The sequence below is a fragment of the Antennarius striatus genome, chromosome 3, assembly GCF_040054535.1.
Source record: "Antennarius striatus isolate MH-2024 chromosome 3, ASM4005453v1, whole genome shotgun sequence".
Lineage (NCBI taxonomy): Eukaryota > Metazoa > Chordata > Actinopteri > Lophiiformes > Antennariidae > Antennarius > Antennarius striatus.
This window is the reverse complement of record NC_090778.1, coordinates 11717501-11742500: the sequence shown is the minus strand read 5'-3', so window position 1 is coordinate 11742500 and position 25000 is coordinate 11717501. Positions and strand designations below refer to the sequence as shown.

Genomic DNA, 25000 nt, shown 5'->3' with positions numbered 1-25000 from the left:
GTGTCGCTCCTGCTGTTTGGACTCTCTGCTCACCAACAAGAAAATTGTTGGAACATTTATGACACTCTAAAATTATGTTAACTGGGAAATCCATGTATAGTTAGTGATGGGCAGATGAAGCCCCATGAAGCATTGAAGCTTTTCATCCCAATCGGTTCACTGCGGTTTGAAGCTTCATGAGACTTCATTTGCTCTAGTACGACATCTACTGGATGCTAAAATATCAGTTGAATGAATACATAAATAAATAAATAAATAAATATATATATATATATATATATATATATATATATATATATATATATATATATATATATATATATATATGACTCATAAAGAAAGAAAAAGACAAACAAATAGTCAACTGTCAAGCATGTTTATCAACACACCTTCGACATGGAGCTGTTATACATTAGAAAGTAGCTGGTTTTAACTGCGTCCATTCTGTGTGTACATGCAGACACGGGTCACACACTCTAACGTCACAGCGGTTTTCGTCGCAGGCGTCCCCCAGATAGAAAAACTTTCGGGCATGCATTTGTCCACACGACAATGCATACCCGGCATTTCTACAAAAACTTCAGTTTGGCTGGCGTTTTTGTCCCGGATATCTTTGTTGTCATGTGGACAAAAGGTGTAACCGCAACAAAAAGTCCCGCTGCCTGATGCCTTACGCTATATTGTTCACGTGATTCCTTCTGGCAGATGCGCCGTGATGTTTGGGCGCTGTGATTGGTTGGGCGCTTGATTGACAGGTAGTGGGTAGAGTTCAAGTGTGAGCTTATTCAAATATACAGGTGGGGGATATGCATGCGGGAGATTGAGTAACATACTAGAGTGTGCTTTGTTAATTTTTGTTCGGGGATCATAATCGGTATTTAAATTTAAAAAGAAATTGTGTCTGTCTGTGTTTGTGTACGCTGGTCACGTTCTACTGGTTAGTCTTCCATCTTGATGATCAGCAGCTGTGGCACCAGCAGCTAAACGTCAACCACCCTTACAGCAGGTAATTGTGTCTCAGGCAAAAGGTCCCATATTATGTATTTTTAACTTAATGTCATTCAGCTGCCAGATGTCCAACTAGACCGTATTCCGAAATTTTGACCTAAAGTGATCTGTGGTCCTAAATATCAGCTTTTTCAAAATCACTCATCTGAGCTACTCACAAAACGCTTCGTTTCAGGCCTCCGGCTGTGATATGCTAATGAGCTCTGCTGGTCAACGCCTCCTTCACCTGGGTCACGCCCCTCTGAAGGAGAGTGTTAGGCTAATGGGACACTGACCGGCATTACATTTGTTATCATTATGGCGTTCGGAGGCCCCATCGTGTCGCCGTACATTTATGACCCTGAGTCGGACCCAGAAGCGGAGGCTCCTGAGGAAACACCGACTGTGCGGCTGCAGCAGAACGTTTCCGAATGGTTAGTACGTATGAACGTTACTTAGTTGGTTCTGTGTTGTGTTTTGTTGTGTAACCGACGTCATCACAGGACTGGAGCATCGTCCGGTAGCTATTTTTTTTCTACCCCGCCTCTTATCGCACAGTAATGTCATATCTGTCTTATTATGTATTTTGCATATGTACAGAATTGTTGACTGCTAAAATGTTGTTGTATTTCTATAAGTGACAGTAAAGTCTGATGGTGGTTCTGATAGTTATTACCATGTGGCTAATGCTAGCTTCTGCTCACGGCTTCTTCTTCTTTTCCTTTCGGCTTTTCCCTTCAGGGGTCGCCACAGCGAATCAATTTCCTCCATCTAGCCCTGTCCTTTGAATCCTCTTCTCTCACACCAACTACCTTCATGTCTTCCCTCATTACATCCATAAACCTCCTCTTTGGTCTTCCTCTAGGTCTCCTGCCTGGCAGTTCAAAACTCAGCATCCTTCTACCAATATATTCACTATCTCTCCTCTGGACATGTCCAAACCATCTCAGTCTGGCCTCTCTGACTTTATCTCCAAGATCTCTAACATGTGCTGTCCCTCTGATGTACTCATTCCTGATCCTATCCTTCCTGGTCACTCCCAGAGAGAACCTCAGCATCTTCATCTCTGCTACCTCCAGCTCTGTCTCCTGTCTTTTCTTCAGTGACACTGTCTCTAGACCAAACAACATCGCTGGTCTCACCACAGTTTTGTACACCTTTCCCTTCATTTTAGCTGAAACTCTTCTATCACACATCACACCTGACACTTTCCTCCATCCGTTCCATCCTGCCTGGACACGCTTCTTCACCTCTTTTCCACACTCTCCATTGCTCTGGACTGTTGAGCCTAAGTACTTAAAATCCTCCACCTTCTTGATCTCTTCTCCCTCTAACCTCACTATTCCACTTGGGTCCCTCTCATTCACACACATGTACTCTGTCTTACTGCGGCTAACCTTCATTCCCCTCCTTTCCAGGACAAACCTCCACTTCTCTAGCTTCTCCTCCACCTCTTCCCTGCTCTCACTACAGATCACAATGTCATCTGCAAACATCATAGTCCATGGAGATTCCTGTCTAACCTCGTCTGTCAGCCTGTCCATCACCATAGCAAACAAGAAGGGGCTCAGAGCTGATCCCTGATGCAGTCCCACCTCCACCTTGAACTCCTCTGTCACACCTACAGCACACCTCACCACTGTCTTACAGTCTTCATACATGTCCTGCACCGTTCTAACATACTTCTCTGCCACTCCAGACTTCCTCATACAATACCACAGTTCCTCTCTGGGCACCCTGTCATAAGCTTTCTCCAGATCTACAAAAACACAATGAAGCTCCCTCTGGCCTTCTCTGTACTTCTCTATCATCATCCTCAAAGCAAATACTGCATCTGTAGTACTCTTTTTTGGCATGAAACCATACTGCTGCTCACAAATGTTCACTTCTGCCCTTAGTCTAGCTTCCACTACTCTCTCCCATAACTTCATTGTATGGCTCATCAGCTTTATTCCTCTGTAGTTGCCACAACTCTGCACATCTCCCTTGTTCTTAAAAATGGGCACCAGCACACTTCTCCTCCATTCCTCAGGCATCTTCTCACTATCTAAGATCCTGTTGAACAACCCAGTCAGAAACTCTACCGCCACCTCTCCTAGACCCTTCCATACCTCTACAGGTATATCATCAGGACCGACTGCCTTTCCACTCTTCATCCTCTTCAATGCCCTCCTCACTTCATCCTGACTAATCTTTGCTACATCCTGGTCCACAATAGTCACCTCTTCTAGTCTTTGTTCCCTCTCATTTTCCACGTTCATCAACTCTTCAAAGTACTCTTTCCATCTTCCCATCACACTACTGGCACCTGTCAATAGACTTCCATCCCTATCCTTAATCACCCTAACCTGCTGCACGTCCTTCCCATCTCTATCTCTCTGTCTTGCCAACCGGTATAGATCAGTCTCTCCCTCCTTACTGTCCAACCTAGCATACAAGTCATCATAAGCTTCTTGTTTGGCCTTTGCTACCTCTACCTTCACCTTACGCTGCATCTCCCTGTACTCCTGTCTACTCTCCTCAGTCCTCTCAGTGTCCCACTTCCTCTTGGCTAACCTCTTTCTCTGTATACACTCCTGTACCTCCTCATTCCACCACCAAGTCTCCTTATCTACTTTCCTTCCAGATGACACACCAAGTACTCTCCTACCTGTCTCCCTGATCATATTAGCTGTAGTTGTCCAGTCATCTGGAAGCACCTCCTGACCACCCAGAGCCTGTCTTAACTCCTTCCTAAAAGTCATGCAACACTCTTCCTTTTTCAGCTTCCACCATTTCGTCTTCTGCTCTGCCTTTGCCCTCTTCATCTTCCTCACCACCATAGTCATCCTACACACCACCATCCTATGCTGTTTGGCTACACTCTCACCTACCACTACTTTGCAGTCACTGATCTCTTTCAGGTTACACCGTCTACACAAGATGTAGTCTACCTGTGTGCTCCTACCGCCACTCTTATAAGTCACTCTATGTTCCTGCCTCTTCTGGAAGAAAGTATTCACTACAGCCATTTCCATCCTTTTTGCAAAGTCAACTACCATCTGTCCTTCTGCGTTCCTCTCCTGGATACCAAACCTGCCCATCACCTCCTCATCACCTCTGTTTCCTGCACCAACATGTCCATTGAAGTCTGCTCCAATGACAACTCTCTCACTTCTAGGCATGCTCTGCATCACTTCATCAAAGTCCGACCAGAATTTCTCCTTCTCCTCCAGCTCACATCCTACCTGTGGAGCATACCCGCTAACAACATTGAACATTACACCTTCTATTTCTAGCTTCAGACTCATCACTCTATCTGACACTCTTTTTACCTCCAGGACATTCCTAACGAACTCCTCCTTCAAGATAACTCCTACTCCATTTCTCTTCCCATCTACACCATGATAGAACAACTTGAACCCTGCTCCTAAACTTCTAGCCTTGCTACCTTTCCACCTGGTCTCCTGGACACACAGTATGTCTACCTTCCTCCTCTGCATCATGTCAACCAACTCTCTACCTTTTCCTGTCATAGTTCCAACATTCAACGTCCCTACTCTCAGTCCTATACTCTTGGTGTTCCTCTTCTCTTTCTTCGTGCGAACGCACTTTCCTCCTCTCCTTCTTCGACCAACAGTAATCCAATTTCCACCGGCGCCCTGTAGGTCAACAGCGCCGATGGCGGTCGTTGTTAACCCGGGCCTCGACCGATCCGGTATGGAAGTCATAGGTTTGATTCGCATATTTGATTTGGCAAAAGTTTTACGCCGGATGCCCTTCCTGACGCAACCCTCTGTATTTATCCGGGCTTGGGACCGGCACAATAAGACACTGGCTTGTGTCCTCTTGCGGCTACATTAGCTTCTGCTCACGGCTAAGTTACTTTATTTTTATATCACATTGATTTAACCTGTTACTAGCTAGAGTGTGCGTTCTTAATTTCCCTTCGGGGATCAAACCAGTATATAAAATAAAATTTTAAAAAATTACTAAGCTGCAAAATATCTGAAGCAGTCCTCTGTGACAAGACACACGGATCTAACACTTGCCACCATGACACCAGGTTAATCGTGAAATGATGTAGCCATATTGCAGTGATGCCTTTATCTACTCTATTTTGAGATGTCTTCACCTTTTGTTTATTGTACAGGTGTTCCTGTGGACACTGTGAATGTATGCCAACAGAAGCAGAAAACATCTGTTTGGAGATACCACAGGTATCATGCTCACAGCTAAACCACAAAGTTATGTCTCTATTTGGCTACTTTTACAATTATAAATTCAAATGACCTTTACCATGTTTTTCACTGTAGGTTAGGAGCCGTCCGCAGGAGGTTGATGAGGTTCTATGCATGACTCAACATCCTGAGTTCCAGCCTGTGTGCCTAAACGTGTACACCCTACAAACGGCCGGTCACGTACTGAGGGCTGAGTATGACCCTTCACGTCTGATACGAATACATCGGTATGTCGTTCTTTGAAAAATGTCAGAATAAAAACTACAGTTATGTCTTATTTTGCTTTATCAGGCATACTTTCATTAATGCAGTAACATGACATATATAGGTACAACAAAGTCTAATATATTGTATTTGAGACACCTTGATTTCTGTCTTATTAATAGACATTGAACATTTTTGGGTATTCACAATCAATTTCTGTTGACATATACAAACATTTATTTACATAAAACAATACATCCAATAACAATGAGAACACAGGGCCATATTATCAGGAAATCAACAACAGTTGTAATACTCAGGATTGAAAACATTGTGAAATAAATGTCCATTTTCCATTTTCTGTAGATGGTGCAGACATCTGGCCTATCGCACCTTTGTTGGCTGGTGCTAGGACGCAGAATCTGGGTCGTCAATCCAGCATGTGTGGTCCTTCGCATACGCCGAGAGTTTCCTGAAGACAAAGGCCACTACCCTAGATTTAGACTGAGTCTTGGTTGAACCTGGTCATGTAGCTGACCATGACCTCCTCCTTGTCCGGACGCTCATACTGGGCAGACAGATTTTCGGGGACAGGAATGGACAACATCTCATTTGTGTATGGCATGGGGTCCACCAAGACTTAAATATGAAATCTGACATGTCAGCTACAAAACATGTTCAATAAAACACATAGATATATCTTTACTGTTATTGATATTGTTTGATTCATTTCTTTGTTTAGAAAAATTGTGTTCAAAATACATCCTGGTACTTGCTACTCATTTATGTATTTGTATGGTTACTTCTTACTGTGTTTTGTTGTGAGCAATTACCAATAGAATTTCAAAACATGTTTGTTTGAAATATTAAAGTATTGCAACATTAACAGAATGTTGGCTCTGTCTTGTGAGGTCTGACTCTGCATTGTCCCTTCAAAAGCCTTGGAAAGTGGATCTTGTAGAGGGGTACACCAAACGTAACGAAATAAGGAGCCAAAACAATATCATATGACAAACATGAATCTGTCTCAAATTTTTATATTATAAACTCTTCACTTCACTTACTGTCTTGCTGGAATATTCCTACACACAACCATATTATTTTTTACTGAACTACTATCAACACATGTGCATTCACTAACACCTGTAGACAACAATATTTAGAAAATTAGTCTATTTAACCAATTTTATTAAAACATATAGTATGGAATATGACTTGTACATACCTTTACTTCTACAGTGGGAATGAAGAGTCCTGAAGGACAGCTGTGTACCAACAGTATGAGTGTCCACTGGGTCAGTTTGGCCCCACACGTCCCTTGAAGCTGTAGGCTGAAAGGATGCACAAGGAAGAGGGACACTAATTTCAGGACACCAATGTTCTGATTTTGGATAGGAAGGACAGAACTGTGTGTGTTGTCGCTATGACGACCAACAAACAATCGACTCTAACACGTGCGCGCACACACAATACGAAACAAAGCACAACTCCCAACGTAGCCTAGCATAAGTTGACTTTATTTATGCTGACAGATAATAGGAAAGAAAATATGAGACCAATTTACTGTGCATTTTAGCTTTATACTGTAGGTCTGTCACACACACGTGTGGGAGCGTGAGCGCACACACGCAACACACAAAATCGAAACAAAGGAGACCTCCCTACATAGCCTAGCATAGCATGACTTCATGCTAACAAACAATAAGAAAATATGAGACCAACTTCTGTGTGTTGTACCTACTGTAGGTCCAGCACGCACACACGTGATCGGGCGTGCGCGCACACATTCGCAATACACAAACGCAAAACAAAGGAGATATGCAAAGTTTCCGTCTTATGTTTGAGTCTGCCAACGAGCATTTTGTATTGAGATCAGTAAGTTAAAAGACAGTTGTTCATGGTCAGAAAAAAAGGTTACCCATCATCAGCTAATTAATGGGGTATCAAAAAAGGACAGGGTTTCTTTGCCCCAATTCTTTGTTTGAAAAAGCATACCAAGATTTAGAGCAAATTAACAATGAATGCAATCACTGTGCTACTGGACACGCAACCAGCTGATGAGAACAGCTTACATCCAGATCGAACCCACATGATGAGAGCCTGAGTTGTGCATAATTTCAGTACACACACACACACACACACACACACACACACACACACACACACACACACACACACACACACACACACACACACACACACACACACACACACACACACGCATCTGTTGTTAGTTTTTTGGGAGATGCTCAGCTTTAGTTGGTGATTAAGTGACTCTTATTTTGGAAGGACTTGGTTTTCCTTGTGTACATTTAGTCCACTAAAATTATGCATCAGGGCTATAATTTCACATCAAAGAAGCACAGTAGTTCTAACTGTCTACTGGTTGCAATGTACAGGTAGATGACCTCTTATTTGCAAAGAGTCGCAGCCCAAACTTCTGGAGAGATTGCTTCCCCCTTTGTTGTTTTTGTCAAGTAAGATGTGTATTGATGAACAAAGATGTAAATCTTTCTCTTTAAGTGGTGCTTGAAGCAAAATAAATATTTTTCTGCCATTAACAAACTTTGCTCTGGTGGACACCAGAAAACTCCAAAGTTAGATTGTTAAATATAAATCTAACTTTTGGTAAAGCTGTCTAAATATGTCATGTCTATTGTTTAAGACTATTTTAGAATAGAGGAACAAAGACTCAAGCCCATAATGCATTTCACAGAGGATCCATACATAAAAGCTACTTGCCTTCAAATGACTTTTCTTTTGAGGGGCTATCTTTTGTGAGTGTTCTGTCCCATTGACATCCTCAGGGATAAGATGTCCATTAACATGATTTAGACTGCACAGAATGAGTATGCACATGAATGAGTCAACACAGAGAAGCACACATGCACTCCTGCCTCAGGCAAAGAGACCTCTCGATTAGAGAAGGTCCAGTCAAGTCATCATCATCTTCGCATTTTCTTCTCTTTCTTCTTGTTCAGAATGGATAAGTGTCATAATGGCGACTCAAAACTCCTCTGAGCACTTTAAATGTGGAGCACTTGCATAACTATGTATTTTATAGACACATAAGCAAAACTAAATCCAAGAGCCTGTTGGGGTGCTTGGAGTGAATATTGTTTTCTGTCAAGGAGTTGAAGGTGTGAAAGTCAGCAGGATACATTGGGGAGCAAAGACCAGCAAAATGGAGCTGAGTCCGTCAGATCATATTCATCTGCCAGTTTCTGTTTTGCTTTGTACCTCTGCTGTTTGCTGTCCTGAAGACTGACTGGTGTGCTTGTCTGGTAGCTACATTTACCTTGTGCTGTCAGATGTTGTCTCAGGAAGATGTTCTGTGCAAGACACATACACAAACCCTCCTTCCTCTCACATGCCTTGAACTTCCAGTCCCACTCACTGTTTATACACTGCACAACTCTACTGTACGTAGAGAGGTTATTACTGGCTGTTGGGGTTTTTTTTGTTTTTGGTTTGTTGAGTTTTTTCTTTTTCAACGCAGTGTATAATGTTAAAATGTGAACAGACAAGTGAAAGCTGCTCTTCAGGCTGTACTAGCAACAGTGGCTGCACTAAAATCGATTCACCATCTTCATCACCGCAAAATATGTTTACGAGTAACAGTAAACATGGCATGGTGGCACAGTGGGTAGCACTGTCACCACACAGCAAGGCGGTTCCAAGTTTGAGTCCCTCTCGGTGAAGAGTTTGCATGTTCTCCCCTTGTCTGCATGGGTTCTCTCCAGGTTATCAGGGTTCATCCTACATCCAAACATGCACTTCAGGTTAAGTGGCCAGTCCCAAACTGACCATAGGAATGGGTGTGTGTGTATGTGCGTGTTTGTGTGTCAGTGTGTAGTTCCGCGTTGCACTGACGTCGCACCCGCAGTTTCTCCGCCTCACGCCGTCAGATAAGCTGGGTCAGGCTCCATCTCCCCGCGACCTGCACAAGCTGATGAAGTGGTTTGAGGAAATGAATTAATGAGTAAATATAAACATTTGAAACAGCAACTTAGAGAGTCAGCCAACTGTTTCTATTTTGATATTTTCAAATAAACTTCAAAACTTATCAAAAACATCTCTAAGAACAGAGATACTCATATTGTGTAATAGTCCAGCCATCAAGAAATACCACCTAAAACAAAATTTTTGATCATCTCTCTAATCATTATTTTATGGTCTGATCCCCAATTGGCCAAGCTTGGCACTTTAAATATGGTCAATAAATATCAGTTGTAAAGTAGTAAATAATAAGTGGCCTAAAAATCAAATGGCCATCTCATTCAAAGAAAGAATTGAGTAAATTGTAACATTAATTCTAAAAGTAATTTTAAGTGTCAATTACTTTGAATGCCATGTGCATCTACAGAAAATAAAATAATTTATGAATAATAAAATCTTGTGGGCGGAACAGTGACGTAGTGGATAGCGCTGTTGCCGCTGGTTCCAGGTACCAGTCCCACTCTGTGCAGTTTGCATGTTCACCCCATGTCGGTCCTGGTTCTCCAGCTTCCTCCAACCTCCAAAAACATACACCTGAGGTGAATTGACCCTTCCAAAATTCGCTTAGGTGTGAGTGGCAGCATGAGCGGTTCTTTGTCTTCCATCTGGCACTGCAGTGCACTGGCATCGTGCTCGGAGTGTTGCCTCTCACCCGCAAATCAGCTGGGATAGGCTCTAGCAACCCCCGTGATCTGTAATAAGCAAAACAAGTGATTGAAGATGAATGAATGAATGAATAAAATCTTTTTATTTTGACTATTGCTCTCTTTTTCTTAGCTCCTGTTCATTACATACTGACGTGAAAGGGGCTGAGCCTTGGCCTATGTTACTCTTGGGAGCAGCAGTAGGTCTCATTACACAAACAGCCCATTCCAACTTTCATTGTTAACTGTATTTATGGATAATGGACTCAGGCATTTGCTGCTATAGGGTACCTCTGCACATTGACTGGGGTACTAATGGAATTGGCCATTGCCACCTGTCAAGTTGACTAGTTTTTCTAGAGAGATGTTTGACGATGCTGGGGTCACTTTATGTATTTAAATGTTAGTAATGAAGTGTAAAAAGATGATAAAGTTTTTTGTTTGGTTGTTTTTTTTTTACCACACGAAGGCATTGTTTTTCGTTTGTATTTGAAAATCGGTAGTGTGAGCTTTAAAGCATGACCCCATGTCATTATGGATGACTGCTCATGAAGTGACTTTAGGCGAGGTGTGTATCACTCCACAGGCTGCACTGACACCCACAACAGATGAGCGTTATTCTATGCCCTCTGGGCCGGAAAAAGCAGATCTGCTGCAGAAGTGCCTTCCCCGACCCTGCAGTTTTATATACTGTGATGCAGACCCATAATCTAATTTGGCAAGATGGGAGCATGGGAGTATCCTTGTAGTTTTGCCCTGTGCGGCTGGATCTGTACTTTACATGACCCTCCCTGTCTGCCTCATCACCTGTGTGGCTTGCTCAAACTGTGCTGAGTCACAAAATAAAATAATTCTGAGTCTATACATTTGTTATGTAATTCCAGGAGTCTGTTCTGTTCATCGTAACATTTTTAAATACGTCGATGGATGCTTTTCCTCTTTGTTTATAGGTACATTTCTTTTGGGATGTACATTTTTTATTACATTTTGTGTTCACCAAACATACTTTAAATGTATCAGTATATGAAATATCCACCATTTCTGTGTGAACCTTATGTAGCAAATCCTGCTTTACAATGCACTTAGCTATAAGTGTATAATTGACAATAATGAAATAAAAACAATTTTTTTTCATGATTTCAATGTCATTTTATTCGTTTTAACTTAGTTTAGAGAAACACATTTTTTTCAGCTATGTTATTAAATGGTTAGTGTTTGCCAGGTCTGCCCTCCCATTAACTCCTTCCTTAAATTTCATCTTCACTTGATTGTTCTTATTTGTGACATCATAAACAAAGAGCAACGTTTCAGCTTCTTTCACTGCTTCATTGCAATTTTAATATTTTTATTTTCGCTAATATCTTGCTTGGAGTTTGCCCCGCCTCACACCCTAAGACAGCTGGGCTAGGCTCCAGCTCCCCGTGATCTACTAAGGCGGATAAAGCGGTTCAGATGATGAATGAATGAATGATGAATTTTCCTTAACTTGAATTAAGACTCAAGTTTCTAGGGCAACAACAAGCCCTGTAAGATGAGGCTTGGTTTGATGCAGAAGGATTAGTTTTCTTTTATGTCTCTATGAACCTACAGGGAAGATGAACGGCTATGAGTTACAGCATGATGGGTAATTACACGGCCAGATTGACTGCTTTTCTGGTGTTATCCAGGCTAAGACACTTTTTTACATGTATTCACCTGTCTCTCTGTGACAGTATTGATAGGGATTGGAACATTACTCCATTTATGTTCTGTATGATCTTATAAAGGAAAGAGTCAGAAAAGTGACACTCCACTACATTTCAGTCTGTACTGATTTTATTGCAAAGATAATTAAATTTATTGTAAAAGCAGCACCATTTACTGTATGTCTAGATATGTGATAATTTAAACGGACATATTATAACCTCGTATTTCTACAGTTATGATATGACAACATCTCATTTTGTATAGCTCCTCTTTATCAATTTTTTTCAAAGTGGATTTAAGATGTAAATAGAAACAGGCAAATTGATTATTTTTCCTGCTACTTTAACTGAGCTTGTACATTTTCAGATGTTTTGAATACTACAAACTAAATTTGTCAAATAGTCCTGGTTGGGTGTAAATGGGTGTGTTCATTTTTTAAATGTGTCAAAGTAGAAAACTTCATCACAATATAACCTGCACAGGAACACAACTACCACAGACTTAAGCGGTCATTAACTCAGGCTAAGGCCCTTTTTCAAGTTATTGATATTCCATCAACAATTTAAAGATACAGTATTCAGTATAAACCAAATTGTTTATAGTATATGTCTACTGTACATTAATCATCACAAAAAGACAACCTGTCAAAACCAAATATATTAACTATACAATTTCCACCACTTCCTGTTTTGGAGGCTGCTCTTTCCATTCAGGGGCTTTTGGTACTGTTGTGTCGTCATCATTTTTTTTGTAAGAAATGCTGTTTTCAAATTACTTCCAACGACTTCAACTTCACCCCTGTGGACCCACCACCCGCAGGGCAGACCGATGGGGTCGGGTGCGCTGCCATATGGGTGGCAGTGACGACAGGGGGTCACGACGGACCAGACCCGGGCGGCAGAAGTTGGCTTTGGGGACGTGGAATGTCACCTCACTGGCGGGGAAGGAGCCGGAACTTGTGTTGGAGGTGGAGCGCTACCAGTTGGATCTGGTGGGGCTTACCTCCACGCATAGCCTCGGTTCTGGATCCAAACTCCTGGATAGGGGTTGGACCTTGTTTTACTCCGGAGTTGCGTCAGGCGTGAGGCGCAGGGCGGGTGTGGGGATACTCACAAGCCCCCGCCTGAGCGCCGCTGTGTTGGAGTTTACCCCGGTGGATGAGAGGGTCGCTTCCCTACGCCTTAAGGCTGTGGGGGGGAAAACTCTGACTGTTGTTTGTGCATATGCACCAAATATCAGTTCAGAGTATTCGGCCTTCTTGGGGTCCCTAAATGGGGTCCTTGAAGGGATCCCTGCAGGGGACTCCATTGTTCTCCTGGGGGACTTCAACGCACACGTCGGCAATGATGGAGACACTTGGAGGGGCGTGATTGGGAGGAATGGCCTCCCTGATCTGAACCCGAGTGGTGTTATGTTGTTGGACTTCTGTGCTAGTCACGGATTGTTCATAACTAACACCATGTTCGAACACAAGGATGCTCATAAGTGTACCTGGTACCAGAGCACCCTGGGTCGGAGGTCAATGATTGATCTTGTGATCGTATCATCTGATCTTCGACCGTGTGTTTTGGACACTCGGGTGAAGAGAGGGGCAGAGCTGTCAACTGATCACCACCTGGTGGTGAGTTGGGTCCGTTGGCGGAGGAAACCTTTGGATAGACCTGGTAAGCCCAAACGAGTAGTGCGGGTGAACTGGGAACGTCTGGAGGAGGACTCTGTCCGTGAGGCCTTCAATTCACACCTCCGAAGGAGCTTCTCGTGCATCCCTGTGGAGGCTGGGGGCATTGAACCTGAATGGTCGATGTTCAAAGCTTCCATTGCTGAAGCTGCAGCTGAGAGCTGTGGTCTCAAGGTCTTGGGTGCCTCAAGGGGCGGTAACCCTCGAACACCGTGGTGGACCCCGGTGGTCAGGGAAGCCGTCCGACTAAAGAAGGAGGCCTTCAGGGGCATGTTGTCCCTGGGAACTCCTGAAGCAGTTGCAGGGTACCGACAGGCCAAAAGGACTGCAGCCTCGGCTGTGATGGAGGCAAAACAGAGGGTGTGGGAGGAGTTCGGAGAGGCCATGGAGAAGGACTATCGGACGGCACCAAAGTTGTTCTGGAGGACTGTCCGACACCTCAGGAGGGGGAAACGGGGAACCATCCAAGCTGTATACAGCAAAGATGGGACACTGTTGACCTCGACTGAGGAGGTTGTCGGTCGGTGGAAGGAACACTTTGAGGAACTCCTGAATCCAACTACCCCAACTGACCCGTCCTCTGTTGCAGAGGCAGAGCTGGAGGATGATGGGGGATCAGAGTCAATCTCTCGGGGCGAAGTCACCGAGGTAGTTAAACAACTGCACGGTGGCAAAGCCCCGGGTATTGATGAGATTCGCCCGGAAATGCTGAAGGCTCTGGGTGTTGAGGGGCTGTCGTGGATGACACGCCTCTTTAACATTGCGTGGAAATCTGGGACAGTGCCGAAAGAGTGGCAGACTGGGGTGGTGGTTCCTCTTTTTAAAAAGGGGGACCAGAGGGTGTGTGCCAATTACAGGGGCATCACACTCCTCAGCCTCCCTGGGAAAGTTTACTCCAAGGTGCTGGAAAGGAGGGTCCGGCCGATTGTCGAGCCTCAGATTGAGGAGGAACAATGTGGGTTCCGTCCTGGTCGTGGAACAACGGACCAGCTTTTTACTCTCACAGGGATCCTAGAGGGGGCTTGGGAGTATGCCCATCCAGTCTACATGTGTTTTGTGGACTTGGAGAAGGCATATGATCGTGTCCCCAGGGATATACTGTGGGAAATACTGCGGGAGTATGGAGTGAGGGGGCCTCTTCTCAGGGCCATCCAATCCCTGTACGCCCAAAGTGAGAGCTGCGTTCGGGTTCTCGGCAGTAAGTCGGACTTGTTCCGAGTAGCTGTTGGCCTTCGCCAGGGCTGCGCTTTATCACCAATTCTGTTTGTGATTTTCATGGACAGGATATCGAGGCGTAGTCGTGGTGAGGAGGCTTTACAGTTTGGTGGCCTGAGGATTGCATCACTGCTTTTTGCAGATGATGTGGTCCTGTTTGCGTCATCAGCCTGTGACCTGCAGCGCTCACTGGTCCGGTTTGCAGCCGAGTGTGAAGCGGCGGGGATGAGGATTAGCACCTCCAAATCTGAGGCCATGGTCCTCAGCAGGAAACCGGTGGAATGCCTTCTCCAAGTGGGGAATGAGGTCCTTCCACAAGTGAAGGAGTTTAAGTATCTTGGGGTCCTGTTCACGAGTGAGGGAACAATGGAGCGTGAGATTGGACGGAGAATTGGGGCAGCAGGAGCGGTATTGCAGTCGCTTTACCGCACTGTTGTCACAAAGAGGGAGCTAAGCCGAGAGGCAAAGCTCTCCATCTACCGTTCAATCTTCGTTCCTACCCTCACCTATGGTCATGAGCGATGGGTCATGACCGAAAGAACGAGATCGCGGATACAAGCGGCTGAAATGGGCTTTCTCAGGCGGATAGCTGGTGTCTCCCTTAGAGATAAGGTGAGAAACACTGCTGTTCGCGAGGGGCTCAGAGTAGAGCCGCTGCTCCTTCGCGTGGAAAGGAGTCAGTTGAGGTGGTTTGGGCATCTGGTGCGGATGCCTCTGGGACGCCTCCCTAGGGAGGTGTTTCTGGCACGTCCAGCTGGGAGGAGACCTCGGGGCAGACCCAGGACCAGGTGGAGGGATTATATCTAAACACTGGCCTGGGAACGCCTTGGGATCCCCCAGTCAGAGCTGGTGGATGTGGCCCGGGAAAGGGAAGTTTGGGGCTCCCTGTTGAAGCTGCTGCCCCCGCGACCCGATTCCGGATAAGCGGTGGAAGATGGATGGATGGATGGACTTCAACTTCACACAGAATTACAGTTTTCTGACATTTTTCACATCTCAAACCATTGTTCATACACATTGTAGCTTGAAATGTGTTTGTGTCAAGCCTCTTGCTGCAGCACCACAAAATGAGCATATGCAAAGCTGCTGTTATCAAACTGAATCTTCTTTTCCTTTCAGCTTTTCCCTTCAGGGTTCTCCACAGCGAATCAGTTGCCTCCATCTAACCCTGTCTTCTGCATCCCCTTTTCTCACACCAACTACCTTCATGTCCTCTTTCACTACATCCATAAACCTCCTCTTTGGTCTTCCTCTAGGCCTCCTGCCTGGCAGTTCAAAATTCAGCATCCTTCTACCAATATATTCACTATCTCTCCTCTGGACATGTCCAAACCATTTCAGTCTGGCCTCTCTGACTTTATCTCCAAAACCTCTAACATGTGCTGTCCCTCTGATGCACTCATTCCTGATCCTATCCTTCCTGGTCACTCCCAAAGAGAACCTCAGCATCTTCATCTCTGCTACCTCCAGCTCTGTCTCCTGTCTTTTCCTCAGTGACACTGTCTCTAGACCAGTTAGTGTACAGATAGGTGGAAATGCCTGCTTGGCTTTGATGCTTGTCACACCTCCTCCGGTGTCCACGGTACAACTGCGGGATCAGCTGCAGGGTCATCAGCCAGGGACCACTATCCATTGACGTTTCACACCTTTAACCCTGGAACGTCTCCTGGTAGCGGGGCAGTGGCAGGGACTTCTCCCTGTCACTCCCTGCAGCTGATTGTTGTAATCTCCCGCAGCTGTTATTAGGGTTAGCTGTTCTTTCCCTAGCTCCGGTCCCTCCTCCTCAGCCAGAGCCAAAAGCTGCTCTTTTCTGTCTCCTCAGAAAGGTCTCTTGTAGCCTTCCTCAATTTGCCTCCCGTCACATCCATATCTCTTAAGAGGCGTGTTGTTGACAGGCCCACGAAGCCTCGACAGCGGATCTCAACGGGATAAGTTGTGGTCTTCCATCCAGCTTCCCGGCATTCTGCAGCAAGCTCTGTGCACTTGGCCTTCTTGCGCTCGAAGGCAGCCTCAATCTCGTGCTCTGCTGGGACTGTCAATTCAATGAGGTGCACAACTCTTTCTTGAGCAGACCACACCACTACGTCAGGGTGGAGAGATGTGGTGGTAATTTCCGTAGGAAATTGAAGCTGTGTGTTGAGGTCAACTCTCATGTCCCAATCCTGACCAGGGGAAAAAGGCGTTGGTGTTTCTCTTGGACTGATGTACCTTAATCCTCCCCCTTCTCTGACAAAATTTGTGTGGCTCTCTGCTAATGGTGACTTTTTTCTGCTCTGACGGCACCCCTCCAGCACCTCTGCCAGCTCCCTCAGGACCTGGTCATGGCGCCATCTGTAGCGTCCCTGAGAAAGTGTGATCTTACAGAATCGCAAGAATGACAGAATGCGCAAGAGGCTTGCATTGGGGACATTGCAGAGAGCACAGCCTTCTTCGTTACCAAACCACTATTGGAGGTTATGGGGACAGGGAAGTGTGTCATAGGTAGCACGACTTAGGAAGCTGAGCCTTGCCTGTAGAATCTTCCATAGGTCAGACCAAGTGATGTTTCTGTTGACAACTCCCTCCCACGTTGTCTAGCCTCCTTGGTACCCTTGTGACACAGCCTTGGTCTTGTAGCACTCTTCCTCTGTTTTTGTCACCTCGGCCACCACCATCTACTTTCTCTCCTTGTGGGTGGCTTTGGACCAGAATCGTGGTACCTCGCCCCATCCTAGGCCTACTCTCCCTGCCTGGACTCGACCTACAATCTCCTGATGTTGCAGCCTAGAGACAGCTTGATCAACTTCTGCTTGTACGTTCCACTTTTGGCCAGTGGGAACCTTGGCATTGGCATCCCTTACTACCTGGTCAGTGGGCTCCCTTAGCTCGAGAACCAACCTCGCCTTCTCTTGCATGTAGCCCACACTGATGGACTGCAGAGGGAGTTGTAGCACGTTCTTTCCAAAGAGGCCTGTTTCTGAGAGGCACCGCGGCAGCCCCAACCACTTTCTGATGAAAGAGTTTGCCTTCCCGTCCATCTTCCTCACCGTTGATGAAGGGATTTCGCTCATCTTCAGGGGCCACATTAACCTCCTGTAGAGTGTGAACTGGTAGCACCAGGCCTTATACTTTCCAGGGAGTTAGCTGTTGTCAATTCTCTCCAGGCCATCCGTTGGCTCTTTCGTGACGATCCTCCCCATCTGTTTGTCAGAAAGCTCCGACTAGTACTGCTTCCCCAAGCTTTTGATGGGTTGCTTGGACAGAAGAGGGATTTTTTCCTCCCCAGCAACAAAGATGGTGTTGTCATTTCTAACCCCCTTCCTGAGAGATAGACTACGTGATTTGGAGGGTTTGATCTTCATTCTACCCCATGACATCAACTCATCTAGACTCTTCAACAGCCAAGATGTGAATGCCGCTGTCTGGTGGAGACTGGTGACATCATCCACGTAGCTTCTCAATGGGGGAAGTCTCTGTCCAGATGGTAGTTTACTCCCTCCCGCCATTTGTCTTGACCAATGACAATTACCTCAAATCCTATAACAAACAGGATTGGGGAGATGGCACACCCCATGGCAATTCCCACTAGGCGTTGCTGCCAACCGGTGGTAAAGTCCAGGAGGGAGAAACACATCTGCTGGTCTCTGAAGTATAGTGCTACCAGGTTGCAAATGCAGGGAGGCATGTAGAAGAACTCCAGAGCATAGTTGATGAGTTGGTGTGGGACTGACCCATATGTGTTGGCGATGTCGAGCTAAACAATGTGAAGGTCAGTCTTCTCCCAAACAACATCGCTGGTCTCACCACAGTTTTGTACACCTTTCCTTTAATTTTAGCTGAAACTCTTCTATCACACATCACACCTGACACTTTTCTCCACCCGTACCATCCTGCCTGTACACACTTCTTCACCTCTTTTCCACACTCTCCATTGCTCTGGACTGTTGACCCTAAGTACTTAAAATGTACAGTACACCTTCTTGATCTCTTGTCGCTGTAACCTCACTCTTCCACTTGGGTCCCTCTCATTCACACACATGTACTCTGTCTTACTGCAGCTAACCTTCATTCCTCTCTTTTCCAGAACAAACCTCCACCTCTCTAGCTTCTCCTCCACCTGTTCCCTGCTCTCACTGCAGATCACAATGTCATCTGCAAACATCATAGTCCATGGAGATTCCTGTCTAAACTTGTCTCACAGCCTGTCCATCACCATAGTGAACAAGAAGGGGCTCAGAGCTGATCCCTGATGCAGTCACATCTCCACCTTGAACTCCTCTGTCACATCTACAGCACACCTCACCACTGTCTTACAGTCCTCATGCATGTCCTGCACCACTCTAACATACTTCTCTGCCACTCCAGACTTCCTCATACAATACCACAGTCCTCTCTGGGCAACCTGTCATAAGCTTTCTCCAGATCTACGAAAACACAATGCATCTCCTAACTACCCACAGCCTTTCTTAACTCCTACCTAAAACTCATGCAACATTCTTCCTTTTTTAGCTTCCACCATTTTGTCCTCCGCTCTGCCTTTGTCCTCTTCATCTTCCTCACCACCAGAGTCATCCTACAAACCACCATCCTATGCTGTTTGGCTACACTATTGCCTACCACTACTTTACAGTCACTGATCTCCTTCCGAATACACCGTCTACATAAGATGCAGTCTACCTGTGTGCTCCTACCACCACTCTTATAGGTCACCCTAAGTCCCTGCCTCTTCTGGAAGAAAGTATTCACTATAGCCATTTCCATCCTTTTTGCAAAGTCAACCACCATCTGTCCTTCTGCGTTCCTCTCCTGGATACCAAACCTGCCCATCACCTCTTCATCACCTGTTACCTGCACCAACATGTCCATTGAAGTCTGCACCAATGATAACTCTCTCACTTCGAGGTATGCTCTGCATCACGTCATCAAAGTCCACCCAGAATTTCTCCTTTCCCTACCACTAACAACATTGAACATCACACCTTCGATTTCTAGCTTCAGACTCATCACTCTATCTGACACTCTTTTTATCTCCATGACATTCCTGACAAACTCCTCCTTCAATATAACTCCTACTCCATTTTTCTTCCTATCTACACCATGATAGAACAACTTGAACCCTGCTCCTAAACTTCTAGCCTTGCTACCTTTCCACCTGGTCTCCTGGACTATGTCTACCTTCCTCCTCTGCATCATGTCAACCAACTCTACCTTTTCCTGTCATAGTTCCAACATTCAACGTCCCTACTCTCAGTCCTATACTCTTGACGTTACTCTTCTCTCTCTTCTTACGGCCACACTTTCCTCCTCTCCTTCTTCGACCAAAAGTAGTCCAATTTCCACCGGCGCCCTGCAGGTCAACAGTGCCGATGGCGGTCGTTGTTAGCCCGGGCCTCAACTGATCCGGTATGGAAGTCAGAGGTTTGATTTGCATGTTTGATTTGGCAAAAGTTTAATCAAACTGAATTATCCTTAAAATAACAGAAATTTGAAATCTTCATGAACACAGGTGCTTTCGACTGTGTAGGCTGCAAATTTCTTTTTGTTACAGTGCTCCTTGGCCTTTATATTTAGAGCTACATTTTCAACTTAGAGCTAAGCATACAATTACACCACAGAAAATAGTATAGCTGAGAAATTTTCCTTGTTTCACAACAACTTAAAACTTTTATAAAGTAACCTTGGCTATCCTAAATACTGTAATCACAGCTTGGTTCAAGATCATGCTAGCATTTGATTTTTCTTGAAGTTGGGTGGAGGTGTGCATACTGAAAGCAAAAAAAACAAAAAACTTTTGGAAACAAAATCCTTAGTAATGTGGAGGAAAAGTAAAGCTCAACAGTTTGAGTGAATGTTACCAAAACCATAATAACTTTCTAAATACACATTAAGAAGGAACATTATTGACTTAAAAAGACATTATTATTCTTTTTGATAGATTTTTTATACTTTTAAAAAAGCCCATAGATATTGCTTACTGCATTAACAAATGCATTTACTGGGTAAAGGGGTTAAGATTAAAAAATAAAAAAGTCACGTCCTATAATTATCGTTAAATATTGCCTTCAAACAAAAGTAAAAAGAACAAAATACTTTGGTTTGGATATTGTTTTCTCCTGTGCTCTGAGTAGTGCTACACATTCTGGCATCATTAGGAACCAAACCTGAATTTTAGAATGGGTCTTTTAGAATCCGGTGTAAGACATGGATTTAGCAGTGCCTCCATCCTCCTGCCACTTGTCTTTGATGATAGCAATTGGAGGGCAGCAGCTGACAGACCCAGAGGCATTCAGTGGAGCCTCTGGACTTTGCTGATGATGTAGCTGCTCTAGTTTTGACAGGGTGCGAAGCAGACAGGCTTAAACATCAGAACTTCCAAAACTCAAGTGATGTTGCATAAATTCCACCTCAGATTAACCCATCACAGAGAATGGTGATCCACTTGGTTATGTTGAGGATTTCACTAAAGTAGCACAATAGGACAACAGAGCAACCTTTGTGGAAGTATGAAATGTATCTCTAAGACTTCAGCCCATCTGGTAGTTTACCCTGTACGGCCTGAAAAAAAGGTCTGACATTAACAACAATGTCAAATCTGTTCTGCTTGTCCCTGAATGCTGGCGCTTGCTAACATGTAACATAAACAAGATCAATGCCTTCTACAGTGGATGCCTCAGGAAAATTTGTGGCATCTACTGGCCTGATGAGGAGCTTTATAAAGACAGAGTGTGGTGTGCTACAAAAGACTAACCTTTAACGGAACAACATCTGCATTCAGTTTGGAAACTCTTTTCTTTTGCATCAATTAGGGCCCGAGCACTAAGTGTGCAAGCACCCTATTGTATATCAAGGATTTGTTTGCTTGATTGATTATTTATTTATTTAATTAGTCTGCATGTATTCTCATAGTTTAACCCCATGAAAGGGGTCAACGTTTTGTGAGATCAATACTTGTTTTAGTCTTGCAGCAAAATCTTTTACATATTTTAATGCAGGCATGTGACCATCACCAGTCCTCTTTGGGATCTAAGTTGTCAGTCTTTATTAGAATTTCCTATTGTGAGCCAGAGAGGGAAGTGTTGCACCTCTGTGAGTTAAGGGGGGAACCAAAAGGAGACAGGGAGAGAAAACATAAACATGGTAGTGGATAGGCAGGCAGTGCTGTTAGAGTGGAAGATGTTTGAGCTGTGTTATTATATCTCACTACTGATACCTTAATACCAATGTTATAAAACACCAGGTAAGTGGAGGTCCTGACAGTATAGAATAGGGCACCAGAAGAAAACAGTGGAGAAGCAAGATAAAGGGGCATGAGATTGTGATGTCTGAAGAGAGATTCATCACGTTCTGACAGGACCCAACGGTTCTCAACAATTGGACTCAACAGAAGCTTTTAACCCCTAACCCAACATGCATGTGTGATGGAAACCAACGCCCATAGAGGCTACCAGAACCCAGCAGGGCCAGGCTAGCAGAGCACCCCCATCCTGGGGCAGCCGGGAGCATCCAGCAGCCATCACCCTAAGAGTTACTGGGGGCGCCGAGAACCACGTAGACCCAGAGACCAAGAAAAGGCAGTGGCTGCCACCGTCAGGGCTCCCAGGACAGGCCAAGGGGGCACATTGTAAGGAGACCCACCTCACCTCCCAACCCCCACCCCTATCCACCACGCCCACATCCTGCCCGATCCCTCTTCTCCAGCGGACAGGAATGCCTCCTACAGCCCATGGTGCCAGCCCCATCCATAGCCCTCCTTCCAGAGGTGGTCAGCCCCAACATACCACCGGCCACCCCAGCCAACCCATGCCAGGCCCCATCAGAGGCCCACCGCAGCCAACTCACTCACAGGAGCCCCCCAGCCGAGCCCCGCCTGTCGCCCAGGTTCATCAGGATGCCAATGCTAATGCATTGCCCCAACCCCAAAGCAGCGGCACTCCCCCGGTCACGACTGCCCAGCGGCAAGTCAATGGCCACAACCATCAACCAGTAATGCCCAAATGGCAGTCACCAACAACCATCAACAACCATGAAACGCCCGCAACCAAGCCCAATTCCCCAATAAGCCAAGCCGAGCTGCAGGCCCAGACCAAGCAGCCCGTCCCCAATGGAAGTCCCCAGCCGTAGGCCCTAGAGGGTCGAGCCCCACCAGAAGTGCCACCTCATGTGGAGTCACCACTACCCTCCCTGTTAATATGCTTCCCCGATCACCGACAAGGAAGCATTCTCCCGACCCTGTGCTACTCTGCTACCCTGTGTGGAACGTAGTGCATTAAAAATCTGGAGGGAAGCCCAGCACCGTCCACACTCCTCCATACACCGCAGGGCCCCCGCCAAAGTGTGTGTGTGTTGCATTAAAATTGGAGGATGGAGTGGGGGTTAGGGGGGCATGGGGGGCGTATATGGGGAGGATGCAGCGCCCTAGAGCACTGCAATCCGCCCCACAACCAAGCCCACTGCCCTCGCCCCCATCCGTTCCTAAAGCCCTAACTGTGTGCCCAAAAGTTATTATGTATAGTGCAGTGTGATATGTGAAGTGAACATTTAGGAGGCAATCTAGGCAGTCTAGAATCCAGACGAGAAAAAATTGTGCTGTGTGAGAGATGTAACACTTTTTGATGACTTACTGTCATTAGGTGTAATTTTCTCCATAAAAAACATCAAGCGTAAAATCTGAAATGATTGTTTGTCCACAGTATAACAACTTTTCTGCAATAACTCTGTCCTTCGGCTCAACTTTCCATATAAACCCACTACTAGCAAAACCACTTCATAAAAACACTCAGCAGGAGGAAGCCCAACCCAGTGCCCTCAGCACTGCCCTCCACTATAACATCGACTTCATCTCCTAGCAGAAGGGCTGTTTGATATTCCCCACCATAAATGAAATATATTCTGTGTTTTGTAGCACCAGCTTGTCTCTACCCTCTGGTTTGATTCAAGGGTGCATTTGCTCCATCTCTATGCAAAGCACACTGATGAAGCAGCCACTTATCATTAGGTGACTGCCATTGTTATACATCAAGGTTTCATGTTATCAGCTAATATATGCATTATTAATCCAAACGAGGAAAGTATGCTATGTCTTTATGTATACCTATTAGCGGGAATAGTTATCAATTCCTGCTCACACATACAGTTGCTCATTAGAGAAACCTTCACAACAATATCGTCAGCTAGAAAATTTGTGGTATGATGATCCAAGTTCATCCTGTGTGTAAATGTGATGGCACACTGATCATCAGACTTCATCCAGAGTCAGCCAGATGAAACGTAGTGCTGTAATGCATGAATCTTTCATCTCATTTCATTAATTTTCATACGAAATTGTCATAACATTTGCTGAAAAAAAAACATTATCCTTCATTAGAACTTGACATGTTCGAATGATTCATTTATCTTTAATTGCAGTGAAAATGGGTGAAATCCTTGTGTAATCAATAATCCCTCCAAAGATGTCGCACAGTGTTATCACAGTGATGTATAGCTGATGATATGCAGTAATAGAGAAAGAGTGAAAGTGAAAGGCAGACAAGTGAGGATAATAATATGTAGGGTTGGGTTGGCTAAGATTGTAGAGCTGTTGTTCTGTCATTTGTTGTGTAGAAGCAGACTGGAGAAGACAAGAGATTGTATCCATCAAACGGAAAAGTCAAAACCTGTGGGGGGTGACAGCCGCATGATACGAATGGGTTTCACTGAGCCAGTCCTTTTGTTACCCCTTTTGTTTCTGGAAAAGGATAGATGGATAGAAGTAATTTTTTAAATCATGATTGTTCACAGAAAACAAATTTATAAATTAATCACACTCATACAAAACTAAAATAATAATAATGATAACAATAATAATAATAATAATAATAATAATAATAATAATAATAATAATAATAATAATAATAATAATAATAATAATAATAATAATAATAATACATTTTATTTAAAGGTGCCTTTCTTGACACTCAAGGTCACCGTACAGAATTACACAAAGTCCATTTGAGAATCAACAAATAACAATAAGCAAAATCAATACAAAGAGCAATAGATTTCAGCTGGAATATGCAGTCTTAAATAGATGTGTTTTCAGTTGTGTTTTGAAGTGGGGTAGTGAATCGATATTTCTAAGTTGGGGTGGTAGTGAGTTCCAGAGACGGGGAGCAGAGCGGCTGAATGCTCTGCAACCCGTGGTAATGAGACGGGCTGAAGGGACAGACAGGTGTAAGGAGGAGGAGGATCTGAGGGAGCAGGTGGGAGTGGTAACATGAAGAAGGTCAGAGAGATATGGAGGGGTGAGGTTGTGGATGGCCTTGAAAGTGAGGAGGAGAATTTTAAAATTGATTCGGAACTGGACCGGAAGCCACTGAAGCTGTTGAAGGACAGGAGAGATGTGAATGGAG

The 25000-nt window shown here is 44.8% G+C and overlaps 1 protein-coding gene across 1 annotated transcript in view; it reads left to right on the top strand.

The window, feature by feature from the left end:
* Window positions 1-24793: 24793 nt before the first annotated feature.
* The window catches only part of srrm4 (serine/arginine repetitive matrix 4), a 75030-nt gene continuing 74823 nt past the window's right edge, over window positions 24794-25000 (top strand). The window contains exon 1 of the mRNA XM_068310119.1: window positions 24794-24850. Within this exon, the coding sequence (XP_068166220.1) occupies window positions 24794-24850 (57 nt within the window). The remainder of the gene's footprint in view (window positions 24851-25000) is intronic.